Source organism: Uloborus diversus, chromosome 1 (genome assembly GCF_026930045.1).
Source record: "Uloborus diversus isolate 005 chromosome 1, Udiv.v.3.1, whole genome shotgun sequence".
NCBI lineage: Eukaryota > Metazoa > Arthropoda > Arachnida > Araneae > Uloboridae > Uloborus > Uloborus diversus.
Window position 1 is genome coordinate 230,396,040 of NC_072731.1, and position 25,271 is coordinate 230,421,310.

The window sequence follows — 25,271 nt, forward strand, 5'->3', positions numbered from 1 at the left end:
TTGTGGAGCCTGGAAGGGGGGAAAAAGGAAGCAAAGAAGTGTGATAGGGGAAAAAAGTTTTGGCAAGAAAGAAATTGATGCTTTCAAAAGAAATAAGGATGTTCTTCAATAGAAAATACTAATATAACATCAAATAGCACAAATTGCAAATTACTTGTAATGCCGAAACATGTGTCTGCAGGAATGTTTTTTTCCAATTCAAAAGAAATGAGCTTATGGATAAAAAGACATCCGACAAGAGCTAGATAAGCAAGCAGCTTAAAAAGTAGTAATAGCAGATTAACTAAACACCAATGAGAAAATTATAAACCAATATGCAAGAAAAGCCAAATTCGTGAACTTCCCATATACTGTATAATACTCGCATATAAGTAGACTCCCCTACTTTTAAGTGGAAATCTACTGCTTTATGCTGGACTTTCCATTAAAAGAGGTTTTTATTTTGCATGACTTATTGAAACATGGGTCATTTCACTTGAAATGACCCATGGGGTGATGTTAGGTGTATGATAGGTGTGAAAAAGCTTCTATAGTCCATTAATGATTGTAGCTTTTCTTTTATTAATATACCATTTTAGTTGCAAAGTTCTGTGGAATCATCCACATGTAGCACTTTTGCAGATATTATATTTATAATGTTTCCAGCATTCTTTGTAGGGTGAAGTTAATTTAACAGCGTGACTGCTTTTTTATACAATCACTTACGATAACTCAAAGCCATATAACTCCAATATTCCTTTATCTCGAATTTTATATTGCATCCCTAACTCTAGAGAAAGCTGCGGAAAATTCACAACTCGAGCTACCAATAACCTGAAGGTTTTAGCCAGTACCTCGGGACTTAGAGTTATCAAGAGTTAGGTGTCATTCACTACTTATGCAGTAACACGGCAAGGGATGGGGCATTACGTGATATACTCTCCACTGGTGAGTGATTTTTCTGATATATTGTAAGTTGATGAGTACATTTTTTACATACAATATGCATCAACATATAAATCACTGCTATACTCTGCTGCATGAAGTAAAAATAGTTTTATTTAATCTATGCAGATTAATAAAATATGAAAAGCCTTTATCAGAACAAGCAAGATGAATTTTAGCAGACAAAGTAAAATCAAATCAATTTATTTTATTTTGGAACACTTTATGATAACATAGAAATCAAACAGTAACATCTGTTTCGGTAAACACATGTTTTAAAACTTTCTTGTCCCAAGCACAGGAAATCAAATAATTTTCTGGACTCCAAGCAAGATCTCGAACAAAATCATCATGGTCGTTATTTTTGTACCTGCATTTAAAAAAATTATTAATAAAATTTGAAAGAGCAAATGAAATAAAACTTTAGTATTATCATTACTTTGTTGTGTCGTGCTATTTATGAGGCAATTTTCTGATTAGGTTGAAAAGAAACAACAATCAAGCTTTTTGTCCTCAGCAGAACATGATTTGTTACACCACTGACATTTTTATTAAACGTATAATAAGCTGTTTGTAGTTGCTCTATAAAGTTTGTTATCACACTGGACAATAACATAAACAGCCACTATTTGAATGAGTTTTAATATTTTAATAAAATTAAAGGGAAAAACATTTAGCTTTATAAACTGAATAAGTTGCATCCACATTTGTTGATATTATAGCTGTAAGGTAAACACACCAATAGTGGCTACTTCAAGGTGTATATTTGAAAAAAATAGAATTCCAGGTTTCCCAATGGATTCAAACGCACAGAAGGTATATTTCCTGCATGTTTGAATCTAATGGGAATCCTTTTTGTTTTTAAATATAAACCTTGAAGCCGCCGCTAGTCTGACCATCACAAGAAAAGCCACCGTCGAAATGTCTGCGCCTGTCTACTGCTATAGTAACAAGGCGCGTCTCATTTTTCCAAGGGAAGCTTAATGTTGGAAAAACCTGTACATGCACAAAGGCAAGCAGACGAGTGGCGAAATGGCGCCAAAAAGCCTTCCTGCTAGTCCTTCAGAAAATGAACGAAGTCCGTTTCTATGGCAGTAGACAGGTTCAGACTTGATGGTGGGAAAAGCCAGCAGTACTGGTGTATTTACCTTATAAAATTACGACAACACTTAGAGTACCATAATAACACTGCATGGCAAAAATAAATAAATAAAATGCTACTGACACCATTCTTGTTGATTCATATGGACAATGACTCCCTTAATCTAAATATGATCAGTTTTCATATTTCACCCCTCACTTTTTCAAAATAGCTCCCACCTATATATTTTTTTTCAGTTTTTGACAGTTTCATTATTTTGGTTTGAAGGGGAAAGGAAGATTATATTAACCATTAACATTCCTTTGAAGGACTAGAGAAATTGAAAAGTTCAAAGAAATGAACATTTGTAGTGTGAAAGAACACTGCAGGGGAAATTTCCTTCTAAAATATTTATCGTAAATTTTATCCAAAATAAATAACCTAAAACAATATTTTTCTAGTTTTCTTTTTTTCACTTGTTTTTCACTATAAAACCAGAGTGTCGGCCTAACTAATTCAAATTTGTGTCATATAAAAAGTTAACAACAGAATTACTTTCTCACACTGATAAAAACATCCTCTGATAACTAAACAGAAATTAATTTTATTGTTTGATGAAATCTTTGGTAAGATGTTATTGTTTATCTGCTTATATTTTCAGAATAACAATACAATAACGATAAAGACGATCAAGATTTCTATTTTAGTTTCAGAAAATGATTTTATACTAAATTATGCGCTTTGAAATGTAAAAAAAAAAAAAATAAATAAATAAATTTGAACAACATCCATATTTAAAAATGCAATGACGAAGTAAAGAATGGAACAAATAATTGAAGTATAATTCAGAATGATTAAGAGATACATTTACAATTAAAATATAGAATTTTCAAGAAACTCAACATTTCCTCATCATAATAAATAAATACTGACTTTTCAAATTCATCTACTTTTACAAATAGTATAAAAAATATAAACCTAGAAACATTTAGGTTTTACTGTTTTTACGCATTTACAAAATGTGTTCTTTTTTCCAAGTATTATAAACACAAGTAATACTATTTTTTAAACTCACATTAGGGTTGGAATGTCTTTATCTAGATCCATTGCACAGACATCTGTATCATCAGAACAACTACCAAGCCATGGAGACCTAGAAAGATCATGAAATAAAAATACAGAATACTATTTATATACAATTAAAAACAACAGTATTAATTTGCAACATTTTACATTACAATGACAAAAATGTTCTGCATGTAATTCTTCCTTGTATGAGATAAAGGAAGTATTAGTAACACAAAACTTTCTTACTAGCAGTTCCAAGTCATTTTATTTAACTCACCCTTAACTAAATGCTGGCTAATTTTTTTTTAGCATATCCCTACAAGTTTATGAACTTACTAATGTATGGGCAGCCAAAATATCCATTAAGACAATTCCCCCGGTTTTCTACGTGTGTGTGCACAGCTAAAAAAATAATTGAAATTTCGTATATAGTTAGGTCCCTCCCCTTTTGGTTGTGATTCAATGTTCCAGAAGAGTTCTGTACTCATTTCTTGTTACAAATCATGTAATGTCATTGTTATACAAATCTTGTAATGTCATAAACTGGCAAACTTCAGTTGCAAACCTGAAGACATATAAAAAATGCCAAATTCAGCGTCAGATTGGAGAAATATGTAGAACTGCTTACACAGTTCTTTCGGATCGCTTCGCGATCTGAGCTCGCTACGCTCGCTCACTGGTCACCAAAAAATTAGCCTAGCTTTATTTGTATTAAAAAAAGTGTAGTGTTTTTTTTTTTAAATATTTGTATGTGAATCTCATGACACTTATGATTTTCATACATTTAAAGGCGACAATTGCTTTGACATGCAACTCGTGCATTAGATTACTATAAAGCATAAGTTTGCAAATTCCATTATCTTTTGAGATAAGTATGCAAGGGAACATTTTTGTACTAAAATTACAAACATAATATAATCTTTTTTTTTCGTATATTTACTGAATGCAAAAGAAATTGCAGTGAAAAAAAATCTACAATGTTTACACACTGTAAAGACTAAGCACCTTAAAAACATTTCATGGTCATTAATTATACTATGTTCAGTGCCAAAATATGTGTGTATAAATGTTTTAAAAAATCTAACAGTTGCAAAGAGCAAGCAACTTCTGACATTCTCTGAAAGCAGTGATTTAGTTGGAAAAAAAATGTTAGAATGAGTGTTTTAAGAGTCAAAAAACCCAACCCAGTGACAAGACAGCACATGAGAGCCAAGGCCTACTGTACTCATCTCACTCCTTCTGACCGAGGGCTCAGGGATGCTCGGCAGATGCTCTGGTTAAGAGGTCAGCCTAACGTTGAACCTTCAGGGTTTAGTTCCCAAGTATGATTGGTACTCATTTTATCGAACCAAAACTAAGTGACATCTTTTGCAATGAGAATTGTCCAATAAATTAATTTAGTCTATGTGGAATAACATAACAAATGTGGTTGGAAAAAAAAAAAAATCAGTCTTTACAGGCTGCAGTTAGTGGCAGAGCTGTGGAGTCAGACCGGTTTTTTGGTAAAGGAGTCGGAGTCAATGGTTTAAAATTTTAAGAGATGGAGTCAGTAATTTTCTTTTAAAATTCGCAGCTCTGCCAATATTTCCGGAGTCACAGCCGGAGTCCGACTAATTTTGGGTAAAGAAGTCGGAGTCTCTAAAAATCCTGGAGTCGGAGTAAGACATTTTTCCTCCGAATCTGCAGCCCTGGTAAGTAGGGAACTTTATTTTTTGTAAGCACTATGGTTAAGGGAAAAACCTTTCGACAGCAACATTGGCTTTGCAAAGGATTTAAAAAAAAAATTAAATCATAATATTTCTCTGCGTACACGATTAAAAATTTCTGGGTTTTCAGATACAACAGAGACATAATCAAATGATCCGACTCTTGAATGACTTACATATGACATGTCTATGACTGAAAAATGGTTTTGTCAAATCTAAAAAAATTTTATCAAAAGTTTGACCCTGTGCATTATTTATAGTCATTGGGAAGGCTAATCTAGCAGGAATTGTTCACATTTGAATTTAAAAGGCACATTACTATCGGATGAAATAAGTGGTATTCAAGGATAAGTATCAGTGTTACTATTAGCTTTTTTTTAATACAATAATATTTTTCTCCAGTTTTATTACTATCAGTGTTAGTCCAACTCTTTTCTCCAGTAAAGTGCATGATCATACCACAAATATTTTTGGAAACACTTACAGAACTCACTCGATTTGCAATTCGCGGTTCATAGCGTGTGTTTCCGCGCCTAAGCCTATCTGAGTCATTTCTGATCGATCTGCTTTCAAATCTTTCATCTAAAGACTCCCACACCCACTGCTCTCTTCTTTGTAAATTATATTCAAGTGAATGAAAACTCATTCTAAAATCAAATTTATAACCCTGGACATCTAATGCTAGAAGAGAGTCTGCAGCACTTGTAAACAACGATCATACGTAAACAAAGAGGATTGTTGCCAACGGAGAGAAAGAAATAAAGGCAAGGGAAGTAAAACTAGGGACGTAAGTGTTTAAAATATTTTCTGCTTTTTCCAAGACACTATTGCATTGTTCTTTTTACATGCATTATTTAGTTTAGTTGCAGTTTAAGATCTCAGATGTCAACGAAAACATCAAAATTCTTCAAATTTGAAAGTTTCATTCTCTATACTTAACATTCTTACAGGTGCATATTGTACAATAAGTAACTTTGCAAAGGAGGTTGGGGCAAAACTCCTTTATTTTTGGTAATGAGGGGACAGTTGTATCCTGGATGAATATGTACATAGCACGAATCTAGAGCTGACGAGAGGCCATGTCAAGCCTAGTCAGATACTAGAGGCCGCTTGTGATCAGAGTAGTATAAGGTTAATATGTTTTATAGGTGGAATTGGGGCTTGGTGACCAAACTGACAAGGGGCCTGCTTTTGCTCTCTGTGGCTTGCAAGGCACCCCTGTTAAAGTAAAAATTTTCTTTATACTTGATGAACATCTAAATATAGCTAATATTCTTTAAATAGAGAACTAATGACCAAACGGCACGACCTTGAGGGTCACGGATTTGGACAAAATTCTAAATATAGGTCCATTCCCACTAGATATGAGCTCAGGTACAGCGGTTTGACTGCATAGGTCCTAATTTAGCTGGAAGCAAGGGTCCAAAGTTGTTAGTTTGGCCCCAACAATGCAATGGTGTGTCCGTAGGAATTTCAGACTTCGACACAATGTTCGTTCTCCCAACACATTTGGCGTCTTTTGTTAGTACAACGAGTGGAAGGGGTAACACCTATTTATTTATGGGCATTATTTCAATTACTTGAAAAGTCAACACGATTTTGTATTTTTATTTTTTTTTTATGTGCTATGTGCAATAAAATGGAATTTTATCTTCACTTCCATTTTTTAAACGGAATTTTATCTTCACTTCCATTTTTTTCTTATCATTGTGAAATATCTTTGATAGCAGCGATAAACATCCAGTTAAACTAAATATTTTTATTAGCAAACGATAAATACTTTTTACTAGCAGACAATTGATATAAGACAAAAATAATTAGCTTCAACTGCAAACGATAAATATCCTGTAATTATGGTTTTTTGGCAAACACGGTTTTGAAGTTTAAAGTAATATCCAATTTAAATTTGAGAACCACTTCTTAAAAATTAATATTAAAAGTAATTGATTCAAAGTACGTGCATGCAAATGATTCGTACCTGCAGTACAATTGCGGAAAAAGGGGTGAAAACAGTAATTCTAATGGAAACTCTATTGCATTTCTGGGTCCAAATTATCAACTTTAGACCCCTGTTGCGGCCGAACTAGGGCCTATGCAATCAAACCCTTTTACCTGGGGTCATACCTAGTGGGATTTAACCTATATTTAGAATTTTGTCCAAATCTGTGACCCTCAAGGTCGTGCCGTTTGGTAGTAAGCTTTTTGTAAAAATTTCTGCAACTTGCTGTTAAAGAATTGATGTTGTCATAACAATGTAAATTTTTCGATTCATCAATAATTAGGAGGAATCTAATACCTATTGCACAAATAGCAGTTTACTAATGACCAAAAATCATATCTGAATTCATTTTTTTCTTAAGCACTATTCTCTTTCAAACACTAGTTTTTTCAAAAATACATCTTAAAAACTACTCAGTTTCATCAAGACTAAAGATGCAGGGCTTCCTCAGTGAGTGCTGCAGTACCCTGTGGTACCACAAGGAGAAGCAAGAGGTGTCACCAAGTGTCCACAATATCAAATCTTTTGTAAATGACACAAAATGGTGAAATGGTTACATATCAATATTTCACCCAGTTCAGATAGTTTTCTTGAATAAAAAAATAATAAAAGAGATGAGTCAAATGAGAAATTACATTTTTTTATAATATTGGTATTAGTAATAATCACAACATTACCTTGGTGAAAATTTTATTCTGAAGACACGACGTTTGTGAGCATCCCATGAAGATAGCGTTACATTCTTTTTGATGTCCTTAATAGCAATATGGCCACTTTCATCTCCTACAGCAATCTGATTTGATTTATGAGGATTCCAGGATATGGCAGTTATTTCGCTTTTTAATGGGCTACTATCTGAAACAAATAAAAATTTGAACATTATTAACAATTGCTTTCTAATATCATCTCAAAATTTTTAATTTGTAAATTAAAACTATTTCTAGGAATTCTCAACTAAACTGTAATACTAAAATAGAATTTCAATAAGGTTTGTAATAAAAACCAAAACCTGTGGCACGATAGCCCGTGAGTGCCAAGGCCTACTGTGCCCGACTCGGTTTTCCTGATTGGGGGCTCAGGGGTGCAAGACAGATGCTTCAGTTAGGTGGTCAGCCTAATGCGGAACCCCCTGTGATTGGTTCCCAAGTATGCTTGGTACTCATTTTATCGACCCACTGAAGGGATGACTGGTTAAGTCAACCATGCCCAACCCGGGCCTGTGGTGTAAAGGTTTATAATACATGTGAATAAAAATTCTTTTTTTTTCTTATTGAGTGTGTGTGAGGAAGAGGAACATTCTTTCCCCAAAAATTATGCTTTGCCAAATATTACATGCTGTGTTAAAGACTTCAATCTTTTTGCACCCAATAAAAGTATCAATTATTTTAAAAGTTAGAAGTTATATTTTGATATATGCCACATCATATCAACTTATTTTATTTTTATTTTAATAATCAATGTATTTTCATCTCAAATTTTAGCTGTTATCAAATAATTGGTAGTTGAAAAAGAAAAAGGAAAAAAAATAAATAAATAAAATAAACTTGAGAGGAACAAGCATTTAGTTGTTTATTTTTTAATTTTACTAAACCTTTTTTTCTTTTCATTTATTAACTTGCTTTTAATGTGAAAAGTATGCTTAAGTTCATACTGCAGTAATATATTTTATAAAATTGAATGTTTTAAGGAGGGGCACTGTTTGAAATACAAACTTCTATCGAAAATAAATGCATAATTTTCTCCCAGTTGTGCATCCCAAATTCTCACAGAGTATTCATTTCATTAGTATAGCTCTTTGAATCAAAACCTGTCAGTTTTAGTTACTTATCAAACTGCATTGGTCATTTTTCAGGCTAATGATTCCAGTTATAAACAAAAAATACAATGAATTACATTAACAGTAGCTTTAAAATGTAAAGAAATGATCATGCAACTCTATTGTTTATAGCCGAAGTCGCCAAGCCACCACGTTACTGTAATCCAGCTAACTCCGACCAATTGGCGGTCCGATCTTTTGAACGAAAACTTTTAAAACTTCATATATTGCCTAATTTGTTCTTTCCACCAAAGATAAAGATCTTCCACTACACTGATCTTTTGTGTACAGAACTACCCTGTTTTAATTTATCTGAACGAAAATAAAATTTGTTTCCTCTTTAAATTCCATCTTTTTTTCCTTTAATAATGTACTGATTAGTTTGTTAATCCTTAAAGTATTCTTGACATTGGTACCAAAACTCAGATGGATTTGAGCTGAGAAACAAATGTTGCTAGGTATGGTACTTTCTGATCATTTGGTTAGGAAAACCTTAAGCATCGATCCGGTCAGATAGTTCAACTGTGACGACAGAACACACGTTTTGCATGAACCATCCAGTACTTTACTGTACATTATATCATGGGGCCTAAAATCATTGCTTTCAGGAGAGAGAGAGAGAGAAATGAAGGCTCCACTCTCTCTACGTTTTATCAATTCTCAATTGACATATCACAGTAGGAAATTTCATTACAAAAAGCAGAGCTGGCTTTCGTATTGTCCTTTGGCAACAGGTTAAATATTTATTTCAGTTCTCGCTCAACAATAGGTTAAAATAAATATAAATCATTTGGGAGCTATAACCATCCAACGTTTAAATTAACTAACTAACAAAAACGTTTTCGATTGGATCCATCCCACTTCTATATATATACATAAACCATGCTTGAAACAACTTAATTACACGCAAAAAAAAAAAAAGATCAAAATCAGTCCAGCTGTTTAAAAGCCTTATGGTTACAAACATCCGTACAGAAGAAATATATATATTATTAACACATTAAAATTTTTTAAAATGTCCCAATTTTCATCCTGATATTTTTGCAATACAATGCCCTTGTGGCGTGTTGGTAGTATGTGTGGCATGCTGAGTGGAAAGCAAGTAGTTACCGAGGGTAAATTTAACATTTTTTATTTACACAGCTATTTACAAGATTTAGAAATGATCCGTAGTTAGACAGATTTCTGGAGAGTCAGAAAGACTAACCTCTCCAAAGTTTTTGATCGTTCTTCTTGTTTAAGAGTCAGCTGCGCCCCAGCCCCGCAAAATTCATCTCCCCTTTTTCTTGGAAAATAAACGGGGATTCTCTCTCTCCTTTCCCAAGGATGCAGCTGATCCATGGATGCAGGTGGCCATCCTGGGAACGGAATGTTAAACTTGAGCCAAAACGGCCAAAGTTCAGCTTGGGGGCGGAACATAGTATTTTATGGATTTGAAAGAACTTGATGCAGCTGGCTTCGAAGTGTGGGAATGAGTAAAAAGTGTGGGAAACAGTGGCATCCATTGACAGAAAGCGTACTATGCCACACCCTGATTTATTTTTTTTAAGCCTCAAATTGGCACCAACTTTCTTTTTTTCTATGATGACTGAAAAACTTTTCTGGCATCATAACGACACCTAAACTGAAATTCTTATTTGTAATCCTGGTATTAAATTCCAAACACCAGTGTTACAAATGGCCAACCTAACCTGGCAGCATTGTAATACTATGATTAGATTCTGAGTAGCCTTTACAATTCTGTTAGGTTAGGCTTGCCCCCAACTATAGAAATAAATAGCAAAAATAAAACAAAAATATACTGGCTAGAATCCAGATGACATGTTATAATTTTAAACAATCCATTACTTTTCTTAAAATATTTCATCTACTGTAAAACAAGTAAATGGAAGGAATTTTAACTTATCAATATATTTTTTTCCTCAGGGGGAATATCTTGAGTTTTTAACAGAATTTATTTTCACAAAAAATGAAACATTTTGTGGATTTTCTGGATTCATTTGTATTTTGTTTTAACCCATTCAGACCTAACTTAATTATGCATACATTTTAAAGTAAAATTCTTTTAAATTATGATCAAGGTATCATCAAAAAGTTAATCCACTTATAAATCCGTCTAAAATAAGGTGCAGAAATATATCTACTTCTGGCAGGGTTTGCAAAGTAGAAACATTGGAAGGCAGTTTGTTTTCTATTGGGCATAAAGAAAAATTGTCCTACAAATATGACGCTGAGCCCTAGCATATTAAAATAGACTTCAATAAGAAACATTCCACCATTTTTGGCACAATACTAACCAATTACAACAGCTGGTTTTGCTAGTCTTCGATCAAGTAGGAGAATTTTTCCATCCTAAAAGAAAAGCAAGTTTAAATCATTTAACATACATAGATACAAAAATTTTACACTAATCAAATAGAATGTACCTGTCCACAAGATGCAAACAAATGAGGATCTTCAGTTGAACATGCTATTTGCCAAATAATTCCTGCATGAACTGTAAATTAAAAGGATTTTAGGCACTTGTTATTTATAATAAATGCAAATTAACAGCTAAATGGACATTATTTGGAGCAAAAATGTTTCTATCACAAATATAAGAACTTACTACAGGAGGAATTGCAAACACTTGGATATTTCCATCATTTAAAATTTTTATGGAATATATAGTTGACTATCAGAGCAGATTGATTTTAATTAGAGGCATCACACATGCATGAGTTTGCTAACCACTTCAATAACAAACTAGCTTAATCTATGCGAAGCAGTTTGACAGAGGAAATTTAAATATCCGATTCACTTTATAGGACATTTTTCAAAAAATAGCCAAAAGATTTGTCTGCTTTTTTTTGCATAGTCTGAAAAACTTTAAAATTATACCTTACTTTTGTAGTTTTATGAAGTAAAAAGAAAGCACACACACACACACACACAAAAAAAAAAAGAAAAAAAAAACCCTAAGAAATATTATTTATGATACAGCAATTTATCTTATTAAAATAAATGTATTCTGTTTTCAACGCAACATCACAACTGTGGTTCAAAACTTTTCAATGAATTCAGATAATGCAGTCTAGGTAATTTGAATCAAAATTTACCTGAAGAGAAAATTTCATTCGAAACCAATTTTTAAACCCATGGAACGATCAAATTCACAACCTTTATGTCATTAGCACTGACTGAGCTAATAAGGCCTCCCTTATACATTGCTATACATTAAAGCAACGCTACACAATAAATAAATTTTTAAAAAATTGCATTTTTTGAAAATCAACCACAATGTATTTTTTTTTTTTTTTCATAAAAAGCAGTGAAAAAATTCCTAAAATTATGCTTTACTTATGAAGTTTAATGTATTATTGCAGAACTTAAGGCGTTCCATCAAAAAACCCCTTTGAAAAATGAAAGATATGAAGCACAATATCTTCATTACACACACACACACACATTAGGACAACAAATATCTAGTTATTACCTGGCCTATAAGTTTCTGTTGTTGAATAAGTATCTAAATCCCACACTTTAATGCTGGAAAGAGAAAGGCGAAAAAACTGCTTCAAAACATTAAAACTTAAATGTGACCAAAATTAATTCTGAGCACAATAACGCTAATAAAGAATGTGAACTCAATAATTTAATGCCACAAAAATTACAAGAAAGCATAAACTTAAAAAATAATCGTCAATCACTTTTAAAGAATGCACATCATTCTGCTGTAAGTCACCAAAAGTTCAAATAGAACTAGGGATTGCAATACCGGACCAAAAATTCAATACCGATATTCGGTATTTTTAAAACGCAATGCCGCAATACCGGTACAGTGAAAAACGTTTAACACGAAAACGCTTCACATGAAAAATCGGTTTACGCAAACTGGAATAGCGATCCGGACTGTATACTGCGCACTTAAATATAAATCTTTTAACAGGAAATTCGTTTAAAATGAAAAAAATTTCCGGTCCTTTCAGCTTCGTGTTAAACGTTTTCCACACTATTTGAAATTTCTCAAAAACAACTTGAAAACATATTGTTTTGTTGCCACATTTCATAATTTTGTACAAAAATTGTAATTTATGAAAACGTAATGTGAACAAATATAAAATGAAGGAACAAATGTCATAACAAAAAAATCAATACTAGTAAAAAACATAGTGCATCTATTGAATTGTTTCTAAGCCTCGAATTCTTTTTCATGCTCTACTTTCCTACAGTTGAAACTATTCTTTCTGATTTCAGGCAGGTCGGTGGTACTGTTAACAATGCGTGATACATCTCCTCTAATTTCTTTGCCTAAAAGTATTTTATCTTCAAAAAAATTCTGTCTGTTTCATGTCATTTTTGGATAAAACCTTTTGTGTGTATGTGTTTCTTTTGTATTGTGCGTATTTTTAATATTTTTTTAAAATTTAAAGCTAGTTGAAATTTCTTTCCTGAGAGACGATACTTTTCCAATTTTTACATCATTTTCTCTTGAACAGGAGGGGTTTGTGTTTATTTTTTATTAGCCCTTTTGTTTGAAATTTATGATAAACTTGACAAAATTTGATCTTGTTGGTATCTCTTATTCTTTTTAGCTTTCTTCTCAAAATTCTTTGCAATTTTAATTATGTAAATATCTGAAAATATCTTTGAATTTGTGGAACATATTTATGCTTTTCCTCTATGCAAATTTTCAAGGCAATATATAAGTCTAAATATTATCTTGCCAAGCATGAAGCCAAATAGCGAGACGGCACAACAAACCAATACTGGTGTTAACAAATTGCCATTTGTAATGCTAACAAGAAACGGTTTTTGTCAAAATTTAGTACAGTTGAGACAAATATTTAAGAAAAAAAATAATAAAGCATTTCTGCAATTGATGGTTTGAATAAACTGTTCATTGGACAAGGGGGGGGGGGGCATTCAAAATTATACTCGAAATTAACTTTCCCAAAAGGGAAAATGAGCGATCAGGGAAATGGAAAAAATAAATACATGGTGCAAAAAATACTCTTTAGTTGAATGATATTCTATTAGTTCATGCTTTTAAAGCTAAATTTTTATATTAATAGATTGATTTCGGTTCGGTATCATGGAAAAATAAATGTAATTTAAAATATAAGTAGACATTCAATAAGTTAAATTGAGAAAATTCTTGAATTAAAATTTTATTTTCAGCTAATACCGAAAATACCGGTATTTTCCTCAGCAAATACCGGTATTACGAAATTGCAAAATTGCTTGAAATACCAGTATTCAGTATACCAGTATCCCTAAAGAAAACTGTCAAATTATCTTTCTCTGCACCAAACAATTTACAACAGCCTAGTAAGAACCACGGTTTAAACTAAGTGAAAAACTCCTTCAGTAAAAGAGCAAAAATTGAAAAAAAAAAAAAAAAGCTTTGGCAAGATTAAATTTAATGCTCCAGTATTATAAATTATTATTTTTTGCCATGCCGCAAAAGATTAAAACCATGAGGCAATTTCTTTTTATTAGTTTCTAAAAAGTTTTTTATACACCTATATTTATACAACTTTTTAATAACTTACATTCATATGAGTTTTTCCCAACAGTTACAATGAAATACAGTTTAGGACATCAAATTCAAAATTTGGAAATTTGTGGCTAAAAGCTTCAATGTTTTTGCTACAGACAACTTTATTTTTGACCACATTCTTTGCAGAAAGAAGTTCAGAGCAAAATTGGGAACATTTCACCACAGTTTTGGGAAAGAAAACCATTTTAAAAAGGAGGAAAATGAAATGTAATGAATATATTTTGGAACAAATCTGATATACCCCCTCTTGGCGACTTTTTCCTGTTGGCGCCAAAAAAGCGTCGCCAAGAAAACTATGTATGACGTCATATGTCATACATCGTTCTTAGCGATGCTTTTTTAGCGTCAACAGGAAAAATTCAAATTATGTCATTAATTATTTAATGAAATTAATGCATTAATTTTTTTCCGTTGTTTCTCCGGGATACGAGCCCTCGGTCTCATAGTACTTTCGTAATGAGACCTCTGCCTCGGTCTCATTACGAAAGTACTATGAGACCGAGGGCTCGCCAGGACCTCGGTCCGTTATCCCTCCGACTTTTAATATACATCACAGTCGGATATAAGTCACAGATCTCCTCCGTTCAGTATACAATAAAGTCACAGATTTTATGTGAAATTAACACCATTTTTGTGCTACAAAAATGCCAACCAGACCAAAATACAAACTACCAGAAACACACTAAAAACACAATAATTCAAAATATCTTCACTTACCTTTTTTACTTTTCTTTTACTTCCTCACGTGAGGCAGTGCACATATGTTCCGCTCTTAGGGAAATTATCCCATTTTTTATCATCATTACTTTACAAAAATATTTAAATATAAAATATATATATAAAAAATCTATTTAGGACTCCGGTACGTCCAAACGTTGGACGACCTGACGAAAAAGAAAAAGAAGATTCATTCAAAAATTTCAATTGATACATTTGGACAACATCACAAACCGAACTCATAATTAAAATAGAAAATTCAACTAAATTAACATTAAAAAACAACAAGAAAAAGAATACTCTAAAATAAAGTTTGAATTGAAACTTTATTTTAGAGTATTCAACTTAAAATCTCCCTAAGAGCGGAACATATGAGCACCTACCTCCTACCACACACACACGTGCAAAAAGAGACTTCGAGAAACTACTTTCCAGCGTTCAAGTTGCAAAACCAGGGTTGCCAAGTTATCGCCTTATTGGCGATTTTCGTATCGAGCGAAAAATTAAAATCTCGCCAAGAGGGGGGCATATCAGAGGAGAGCCTATATTTTTAATTTTTTTTTTTTTAATGTTAATAGGTGTCTTTTCGTTTTGATATCAATAAAAGTTCATGCTTAAATTTCTGATAGTACACATGTGTTTTCAAAAACAAACAATTTTCCATGCAACATGTATAGAAAAAATTAGCAAATCCAAAATTTAGTGTTTCCCACGCTTTGCACATAGTCAGACTTTTTACTCTAATTAGTCTTTAATTAACAATTGAACATTACAAAATTGTATCAGAATGTGCCAACATTTTATTTCTTTTAGTGTAGTTAAAATAATTGAATTATAATCAGGAAAAATGTCCTATTTTCAAGTTAATTTGCCAACTATTCAATATTTTTATGTTTGTTATGTTGTTTTTAGCAACTATTATTTGAAATCCAAAAAATCTAGAAATATAGAATTTCTTTTTGTTTTTTGCAAGAATGATTTTTTTGGCTCACACTTTGGAGATTTCTTTTCGCAGTTCAGTTTGGGAATAAAGTTACCATGGTTTAAACCCTGGTACAAACTAGCAAACAAACTAAAATTATATTTTTACAAGAGCACTTTAATTCATACAAAAGAGTAAAAAAAAAGAATTTTGCAGCCAGACAACAAAATTTTTTACATTTTTGTCTGAACAACTTTTGCAAGCAATTTCTTTAAAATCACTTTACATATTTTAGCAACAACTCTCTTTTATTTCTTAACTAGTGGTACCAGCACGGCTTTGCCCGTAATAGAACATTAAAAGGTTTTTTGGTTCGTCTATATATTTACAAATAATGTATAGTGAATTTTCTCGCCAATTGGCTTGTGCTCATGTTACGGTTCCACGTTAAGATAATTTCGTAATTTACTCGTCCATCTTATGATAATTTTATTCTTAAAATTGGAATAGTAAAAGAACCACATCGAATTTTCGAAAAATCGCTTCGAGGTGCACACCCCCATGCTACAAAGTAACTTTGTGTCAAATTTCATGAAAATCGGCCGAATGGTAGAGGCGCTATGCGCGTCACAGAGAGAGATCCGGACAGAGAGACTTTCAGCTTTATTATTAGTAAAGATGAATTTTGCGAGAGCAAAAAATAATGTTATACCATTTGTCAGCACTTGAACTCACTAGTCTGGTTTTATCACTACTCACTGAAATAGAAGTCACAAAGTCATCATGCTCACAAGCTCTAAACTCATTGGTAAAATTTGACGATTCAGCATCAAGATGATAAATTTCTAAAGACCCTAATAAAGAAATAAAATGCATAAAAGAATTACATTTAAAAGCTCATTAATATACATTACTTTTGTACTTGAAACAATTCAGCATTTGCATACAAAAAAAATATGTAACATAAAAATTATGCATATGAAACTAGACAGCATTAAAAAAAAATGACCCAAGCATTACAAATTACTAAAAGGACTCTCTTATTATTATTATTTTTTTTTGTTTTGGTATAATCATTCATAAAAAAATTATTTTAGTACAGTGAAACTTAAGGAATCTGAAACTCTGGATAATTCGGATTGCTTAAGAAATCCAAGACTAAAATAAAATTAAAGAAAAAAAAAGGATATTCAATAATTACAATTCAAAAGTTAAGTTTTTTTTTTAATGGCAGATACTTTTAGCATGCATTTGATTGCAATGTACACAACCAAGTAATTGGCTGCTATAAGGTAAATAATAAAGTTCTCAATGTTTTTACTTTACCATTGAAAGTGATAATAGGTAAGCTAAATTAGTGTGTCACTTCGTTTAAGCAGCTGTCATGTATGCAAATTAGTGTATCACGTGCTTCAAACACCTGTGGGGAGGCATCAGACCTAGAAAAACCCGTACAGTAGGCTAGCAAAATGGAAGTGGCTAAGGAGCTCGTTCAATGTTGTTTGATTTGAGATTTTAAAATGGGCTTATCAGTAGCAGCATCAACTTGTCGAATATATGTTAAGCGTTTGGGGACAATACTGTAACTGAAAGTACTGAAAGGCCAATAGTTCTAAAAATTCAAATCTAGAGATATGTCTCTTGGTGATAAACCTTGTAGTGGATGACCACCAGCCTTGGATGATGATGTGGCCTAGAGAAGGTCACTAACGAGGACAGTAGCCTAACATGTGGTGAACTTGCAACACAGCTTCAAGTTTCTGACGAAACAATTAGATTGAATCTGCACTGCTTAGGTAAGTCCTATAGAAGCAAGCGGGTTCGACACAAGCTGTTAGAAATTCACATGAACAAACAAGTGGCAGAATGTAGGTTGCTGTCTCAGCACTGTATCACACCCATACTAGATTAGTGCTTTTCAGTGATGAAAAGCAGATCATGTATAAAATTCCCCAAGCATTCCAAGCATTGGTTGTCATCAAAGGAAGCTGCCACTTACACTGCAAGCTATGCACCCACACAAGATCATGCTTGGTCTGGACGACTAGTCACTATGTCGTTGAAGTAAACACCGTGCAAAGTAAACTCGCGCAAAGCACTCACAGAACTTATTTGTATCTGAGACATCTAAGTTTTACCGTAAGAGGATTGCACAGTTAGAGACACATTGGCAGAAGGTCCTCGATGCCGATAACTTTGAGAATAATAACAATTGACTATACTTTCTGTGAGCCATCTTTTTTTTCCACCATTAAAATGGCAAGTACTTTATTGATTTACCTTATACATTGTGTATATAGGGTTTATCATACTAATACATATAAACATTAGCATTAGTACGCTTGTTTAATACCTAATTTATATTGTGCTATATATACATTAAATGTCCTTAAAATTTGACATTTTTGCAAAGAAAAATGTACTAAAATCAAGACAGTTCTAATTTCAAAGGGGGGAGGGCTCAAGCCCCCCCCCCCTGCCCCCTATATGGGCACCCTTGTCTGTTGTGGTCACTTTAAAAAAAAATCTTGCTAAAAATTAAAAGAAATAAATAATCATATTTACAAAAACATGGTGAATTATAGCATTTTGTAAATAAATTCAAATTTAAATAAGAAACTAAAACTTAATTCCACAATTTCCTAAAAAAGAGAAGGTAGCGAAGTTCAGTGCAACTGCCAACAAAAGCCAGAACTTTTATGTTCATAAAGTTTTATAAGAGTGATTTAAAAAATCCCAACTATTCAAAATGCTTAGAATGATAACGTTAAGAAGTTTGCACAGCAGAACAGGTCAAACATTTCCCCAAGATTAAAATAAATTATTAATGTAGGTTTATACTGCCACTATGAACCTAACACAGATTGTGGCTGTTGAAAATGTTGGTAGAAAATTGAGGAAAAAAAGATTTTAAAACAGAAATTTAATATTACCTGAATCTAAAGCAACAGCTGTTCTACTTTTATCCAAGCATACCAGATCACAAATGCCAGAAGAAAGTTCAGTTCCAGCTAAGCATTTTTCAACTTCTGGAGCATCGCTAACATCCTTAAAGCACCATAAAGATCCATTCCAGTATCTGCCTGTTAGGTTTGATGAACCTAAAATTATTTTCCCACCTGGAAAATAATTTTTTTAATTATATATTTTTAAAGTTACATCAGGTTTAATAGAAATATGAAAATTATACAAGCAGGATATACCACACATTATATATATTATACTGCAAGTACAAGATTTTATTTCAGATCTAAAATAAACACATTTTGTGTGGGTACATAATTACTCTTAGATTGATGTACTTTTAACTTCCTACCTATTTTTTTAATAACTAAGCTTTAAAAATAGTACATGATAAAAGTTCAAGATGTTATTTTGACTAGACTAGGTGGGTAAAATGAAAAACATTACGCATTAAAAATTAGGATTTCCTAATAAAATCTTTGAGAAAATCTTGTTATCAATGGCCATCCACAAGGAACTCACTATGCCCACACAGTGTCATGTCATTCCTCAACTCATCCTTCATGACCACTAGTAGCCAACACGACATGCAGCACACCCAGTTTGCAATCTTAAGCCCTGGTTTCCTAGAAGCGAAATCAAATACAAATACAAATACAAATGTGACGACCAGCAACAGGCTCTGGGCCCAGCTAGGCTGGTCCTAGTCAATTAATTAGTCCCCAATGAAGATCAATGGCCCTCTTAAAGCTATCCACTCCCTTGCTCATTACCGCCTCTTCCGGTAAGCTATTCCAAGTGCCCACGACCCGGCTAAAGTAATAGTTTTTCCTGATTTCCAAGTTAGCCTGAGATTTAAATAGCTTAAAACAATGACCCCTTGTCCTGCTTTCCCCGCAAAAATTTAATCCATTTACATCTTTCATTTTGATAAATTTAAATAACTGAATCATGTCCCCTCTGACTCTCCTTTGCTCCAGGCTATACATGTTAAGCCTATTAAGTCTGGTATCATAATCTAAATCTGAGAGTCCCCTTACTAATTTAGTTACCCTTCTTTGAACCCTTTCCAATACGAAAATATCTTTCTTCAGATAAGGCGACCAAAACTGAACAGCATACTCCAAATGAGGTCTTACTAAACTCCTATATAAAGGCAGAAGAACTTTCTTAGATTTGTTTGAAATAGATCTCTTGATGAACCCAAGCATTTTGTCGGCTTTGTTACTAGCAATACTGCACTGTTGACTAAACTTGAAGTCCTGATTTATAAAGACACCCAGATCCATAACATTTTCTGCCTGATTTATGACTGAACCCTGTAAACGATATCTCATACGCTTATTTCCATGACCTAAGTGTAGCACTTGACATTTCCCTACATTAACTGCCATACCCCATTTATCTGCCCACTTAGTAATGTGATCTAAATCCTCTTGCAGCTGTAAATCACCGAGCTTTGGCATCATCGCTACTCGGCGTGACGCTGAAATCTAAGTCAAGTGAGATTCCGGCGTGGCCACTCAGACGTCGATTTCGCTCGGGCACGCATGCGCAGAAGTATCAACTTTTCCTCTTGGCGATAAGCGACGTCGAAGGTCGGTGATTCGCTCCTAGGAAACCAATGCTTTATAGGGGAATACTATGAAACACCATTCAATGCATAAAACAGAAATGAGAAGATTGAAGACCCTATTCTGTGGCTGAAAAACTGCAAGAATTACTTATAAACATAAATGATGAGCAAGCAGGGTTTCCGCTACGGTCGCATTTTTCGCATAATGCGAAAACACTATCTGAATTGCGAAAATAAAGCAATGCATTTTCGCTTTTTTGCTCAAATAAAAAATAAATTAATTTTTTTAAAAAAGTAGAAATGTTTGATCCTAGAGAGGAAGCATGCATGGCGATAAACAACTTAATCATTTTTAAATCTTAGCTAAGATGTTTAAACTACAATTAAGTTCAATAACTGTTAGTCTTATTCAGCATTATGTCCCCCCAATAACTGCTTTATTAGGAGGAGGGGACTGCAACGTTCTAAACAACAATCGTGTTTTCTTTTTTTATTTTATGTTTTAAAAAAATTGCTGTTGTACTTATTTCTTCAAAGATATCACAGATGAAATGTGAATTTTATTTTCAACTTTAGATGAAACACACTGAGGCATATATAAATATATGAGAATGAGTAACATTTTAGCATTTTGCTAACATTTTTTCCTCAATTTTAGCTTTTATGCTAAAAAACTTTTGAACCCAGCTTAAACCCTGTGAGCAAGGGCACATTCAGGGGAGGGTCAAAGGTTCAGTTGACATGGGATTTATTCAATTTTTTAGATCCAAAAAAATTGTAGTCAATGCTAACCTTTATTTGCTTGGTTTTGTATAGTCTTTCTTCTCAGGGCATCATAGTTCAAAGGATTAACTACGTTTGTTTACAGGGCTATAGCTATTTTGAGTTTTTTTTTTTAACTTTCAAAAGAACAACCATCTCGAATGAGCTTAACATTCTTTCAAAGCACTCTTCCTTCTCTAACCAAATATTGTTTAGGGGAGAGGGGGACTAATGTGGACACAAAGGGTTAGTGTGGACATCTGGAATTATTCTTTGATTTGTTTTTAAAAATTTCTCAGTTAATTTATGCATAATGACAACTCCAACATGCACTTCCATGTGTAGTTTCATGACAACACACTTTATACTTCAGTAGCAAATTACAAAAGAAGGTTTTCATAGTGGAAAAGTAAATTTTGGATTTTCTTCCTATTAATAGATTAATTACACTCTTTTATATTTTTATTTTAAGTAAAAGGAGATAATATACCATAAATTACTGTATTTTATATATATATATATATATATATTGGTATTTTGTTTTGCTGTGCATAGTTTTAATTAATAATTATAAGGCTTAAAAGAAAACTTTGCCCCATGGGTGATGGGGTACTGTGGACACATGATAATGATGCCTCTGTGAACTCATACACACACTAATTAATCCCTTGCAACTTTGAGTGAGAAAAAAATAAGGAGTTAAATATAATATTTTTTATGTTATTTGCTTGATGAGATTAATTTTGACAGGTATGATTCAATAAAGGATTTCATGTCCCATTTTTTCATATTTTAGGTTTCATTTACAAAATAAAATAGATTCTTGTAAAGGGATGAGTTTTTTTACAAATGATTTTATTTATTTATTCATCATATTAAACTTTGGGATTTTATTATTTTCAAATAGTAATGATAACAACAGTTTTAAAGTACAGCAGTAGTTTTCAAATTTTCTTTACTTTTCCATACTATTTATAAAAGAAGTAAAATATTTCGAAATTTTATACGAGTTCTGGCAAGCGAGAATCATTTTAATATGAGGTGCGGCTAGCGATCAGAAAAAGGTTGACCAGCAATGGCTTAACCAATATTTTTTTAGAAGGAGGTATAATGCTGGTCATTGAAATGTGAGCCCCCCCCCCCCCCAAAAAAAAAAAAATCTGAATTAGTTCATGATGATAAATAAATTTCAGAATTTGTCCTTAGTTTTTGGCGATGATGATGATGATGATGTATCGATACAGCTTATATGAGAGTATTTTTTTTCTGGCACAGATATTGAATGAACTGGACAGATAAATAATGCTAAACGATAACAAAGAATGGAAAAATGGCAAAATAAAAAGTCTTGCTGTTTAGCCAGAAATCATTAGACACAACGAAATTCAAAAATGAGTGCTAGAGATTGGAATTTGTAAATGAATACTTCTTCAAGGATTGAATGGAAAAAACAATCTTTAGAATGAAGGGAATCAACAAAAATACACAGGGGTCTGTCCAGGATTTTTCACAAGGTCCGATTTTTGTGAAAAATCAAATAATTTTGTGAAAAATGAATTAATTTTGTGAAAAATCAAAAAATTTCGCAAAAAATTTTTTTTTTTTTTTTGTTAAAACGAAATTTTAGAATTTAGAGATGGCACAAACTGCATCAATTAAACTTTAAGTTGATTGTTTTCCTCTTCTATGACGAGAAAATCATTCTGGATTTTTTTTTCTGATATTTGGCGCGGGGAGTGGGCATCGTTCTTTCAAGTATCAATATTTATCTACCATTCTGAATTATGTTAAATTATACTAGATATATTTCTGTACAGTATTTAAAATAATTGTAACAAAAATATAAATAAATAAAACAAAATTCAGAATAGGGTTCAGCATTCAACTTTTTGACCCAAGACACTCTTAAAAAGCACCGAATTTCGTTTAAAACTTATAAATTCCGTGATTTTAACAAAAATAAAAAGATATTTCAATTGTTTACCTCTTAACAAAGCGTAATAATCATCAAAAATTCGAAAAATCGGATTCCCATAGCGGATGCAGAGAGATCGCAATTCTCAAAGTGAAGGCATCAAAAGTATAAAAACGGCTTGTAAAAGAAATATTTTTGATAAAATTATTTTAAAATTGCATTTTAGAGTCCTATGATAACATATCATCAATATCTGTGAACACAGTTGACCCCCTAAAAAAATAATAATAATAAAATAAAATAAACCATCTATTCAGCATTTTAATTTTTGACTCATAACAGAAAATAGAATTTTGCTTTAAAAACTTGAAATGAGAGTTCTAACTGAAATAGACTTTTTATTTATTTGAATCCTAATAAAGCGAAGTTAGCTTGAAAAAAGAACAAAATATGATTCTCATATCGGATGTTAAAAGATTGCATTTTTCAAAATGTAGACATCTAAAGAAAAAAAAAACGGTAATTAAAAGAGTTTATTTAAAGTTAATCATCCTTGTTAACATCGAAAAATCAAAACCCATATAATTTTCTCCCCAAAATAACAATTAAACATCGCTTTGCACTGCACCGTAAAAACGCAAATATTGACAAGCCGACAAAATGATGAGAATATTTTCTAATCAAGTCTTTATAAAGGTTCAACGCCAGACGCTAAGTGGTGAAAGTTTTGAAGTTGGTAACCTTATCTGAAGCGATCATATTTTTTCCTCACCCTTAGTATCCCTTTGCAGTTCTAAGTTCATTTCGCAGATATATATTATTATCGTTTATTAAATCATGAGAAAAGTGCTTACCAATGCCTTTTCAGAAAAGATTACAACAACACCGCTGCTAATTAGCTGTGATAAAACAAACAACCATTATATTTATTTGGCAGTAGCAATTATTTATCGCTTGCAGGAACATCGCAAGAGTGCCGATTTTTTTTTTTTTTCAAAATTAGCCGATTTTGTATAAGCTGATCCCTCTAATTTGACTTAAAAAAAGGTTCCAAAAATTATCGGTTTAATACACAGAAATATGCGTTATTTTGCTTTCAGATTTGCTCTTTCAATAAACAATTTGTGACAGATCCGATCTTGTTTATCAGAATTTTGTGAAAGGTCCGTTTTGTTTGATCGGGATTTTGTGAAAGGTCCGTTTTGGTTGATCGGATTTTTGTGAAGGGTCCGTTAACGGACCCAAATATCCTCTGGCCAGACCCCTGATACAACATGCCAAATTGGCACCCCCCTCCCCGTTATTGAAATAGTTGACGCTATTTTTGCTTTTCATACTTAAACTTCACATTTTGAAGAAACTTTTCATGTAAGTTAATGACTTGTTTTTTAAATTTTTATTCGGCGGATAACTTTATACTTCAACGGCTAATTCAATTCGTTGGCACTTTTTTTTTTTTTTTTTTGTGCATTTTTATGGTAGACCTTGCTTGTTCAATGGCTTATTTTATGAAAAAAAAATTAACATTTGGTTTAAAATTCACGCAATTTAATGATTTCGGCACGTGATTTGCTTTCAATACTTGTGTTTTATTACGTGCCAAGTGTTCCAAGTTGTTACGATTCCCTCGGAAATAATGGTGGTAAGATTTTGATAGCTGAAAAGCTTTGGTTTTTCTTTGTTATGACTAAATGTTTCACGTCTTAGGTTGCTAATCAGCTTTGCGGATACTGTCAGAATGGAACGATTATTGCGAAAATTTGGAAACCGCAGCAAAATCTCAACTATTAAAACATTTCTTCATTTATAGCAGCACTAAAAAATTAAAAAAAAATAATAATAATAAATGTTGCATTGGATTTGCTATTTAAAATAATTAATAAAATCTAAACCAATTATCTTACTTGAATCATAAGACAGAGCATCTAAATGCGTTTCAACAACAGCTGGTACATTAGACATGTCAAAAACAGCTATGAGATTTGTTAATTCTGAGAAAATCAAAATTTAAATACAGAATTCTTTCATCCAAAAAACATGCGCTCCTCCAAACAAAACGCAAAACCTCATAACAGAAGAACGGGATTTGATTGGTCAACATTTTTGCTGCCATTTAAAGAGAAACTCAACGTTCAAAATTAGTTTCCTTTACTTCAATTTTTTGTTTTCAAAAAAAATTAAATCCCATTTCTTGTTACACAAAATTGAATTTCACATTTTTTATGCTTTTAAACTATGAAAACACAAATTGTCTAAAATTTATTTTCCAAATCCACAAA

The 25,271-nt window shown here is 32.4% G+C and overlaps 1 protein-coding gene across 1 annotated transcript; it reads right to left on the minus strand.

The window, feature by feature from the left end:
* Positions 1–1,085: 1,085 nt before the first annotated feature.
* LOC129225720 (methylosome protein 50-like) lies at positions 1,086–25,033 on the minus strand. The gene is made up of 9 exons (XM_054860216.1): positions 24,897–25,033; positions 18,709–18,894; positions 16,488–16,629; positions 12,070–12,122; positions 11,021–11,091; positions 10,892–10,946; positions 7,456–7,633; positions 3,081–3,158; positions 1,086–1,294 (listed from the first exon to the last, which is right to left on the minus strand). The coding sequence occupies exons 1-9, from the start codon at positions 24,952–24,954 to the stop codon at positions 1,165–1,167; spliced, it is 951 nt and encodes a 316-aa protein (XP_054716191.1). The 5' UTR covers positions 24,955–25,033; the 3' UTR covers positions 1,086–1,164.
* Between the last annotated feature and the right edge of the window lie 238 nt (positions 25,034–25,271).

Excerpts from the sequence above, each read along its gene's own strand:
- LOC129225720 (XM_054860216.1), bottom strand. The coding sequence starts at position 24,954 with ATGTCTAATGTACCAGCTGTTGTTGAAACGCATTTAGATGCTCTGTCT. Across the intron at positions 12,123-16,487 it reads AGTTCAAGTGCTGACAAATG|CATTAAAGTGTGGGATTTAG; the intron begins GTATAACATTAT and ends TTCTCTTTCCAG. Across the intron at positions 3,159-7,455 it reads AGAATAAAATTTTCACCAAG|GTCTCCATGGCTTGGTAGTT; the intron begins GTAATGTTGTGA and ends TGATCTTTCTAG.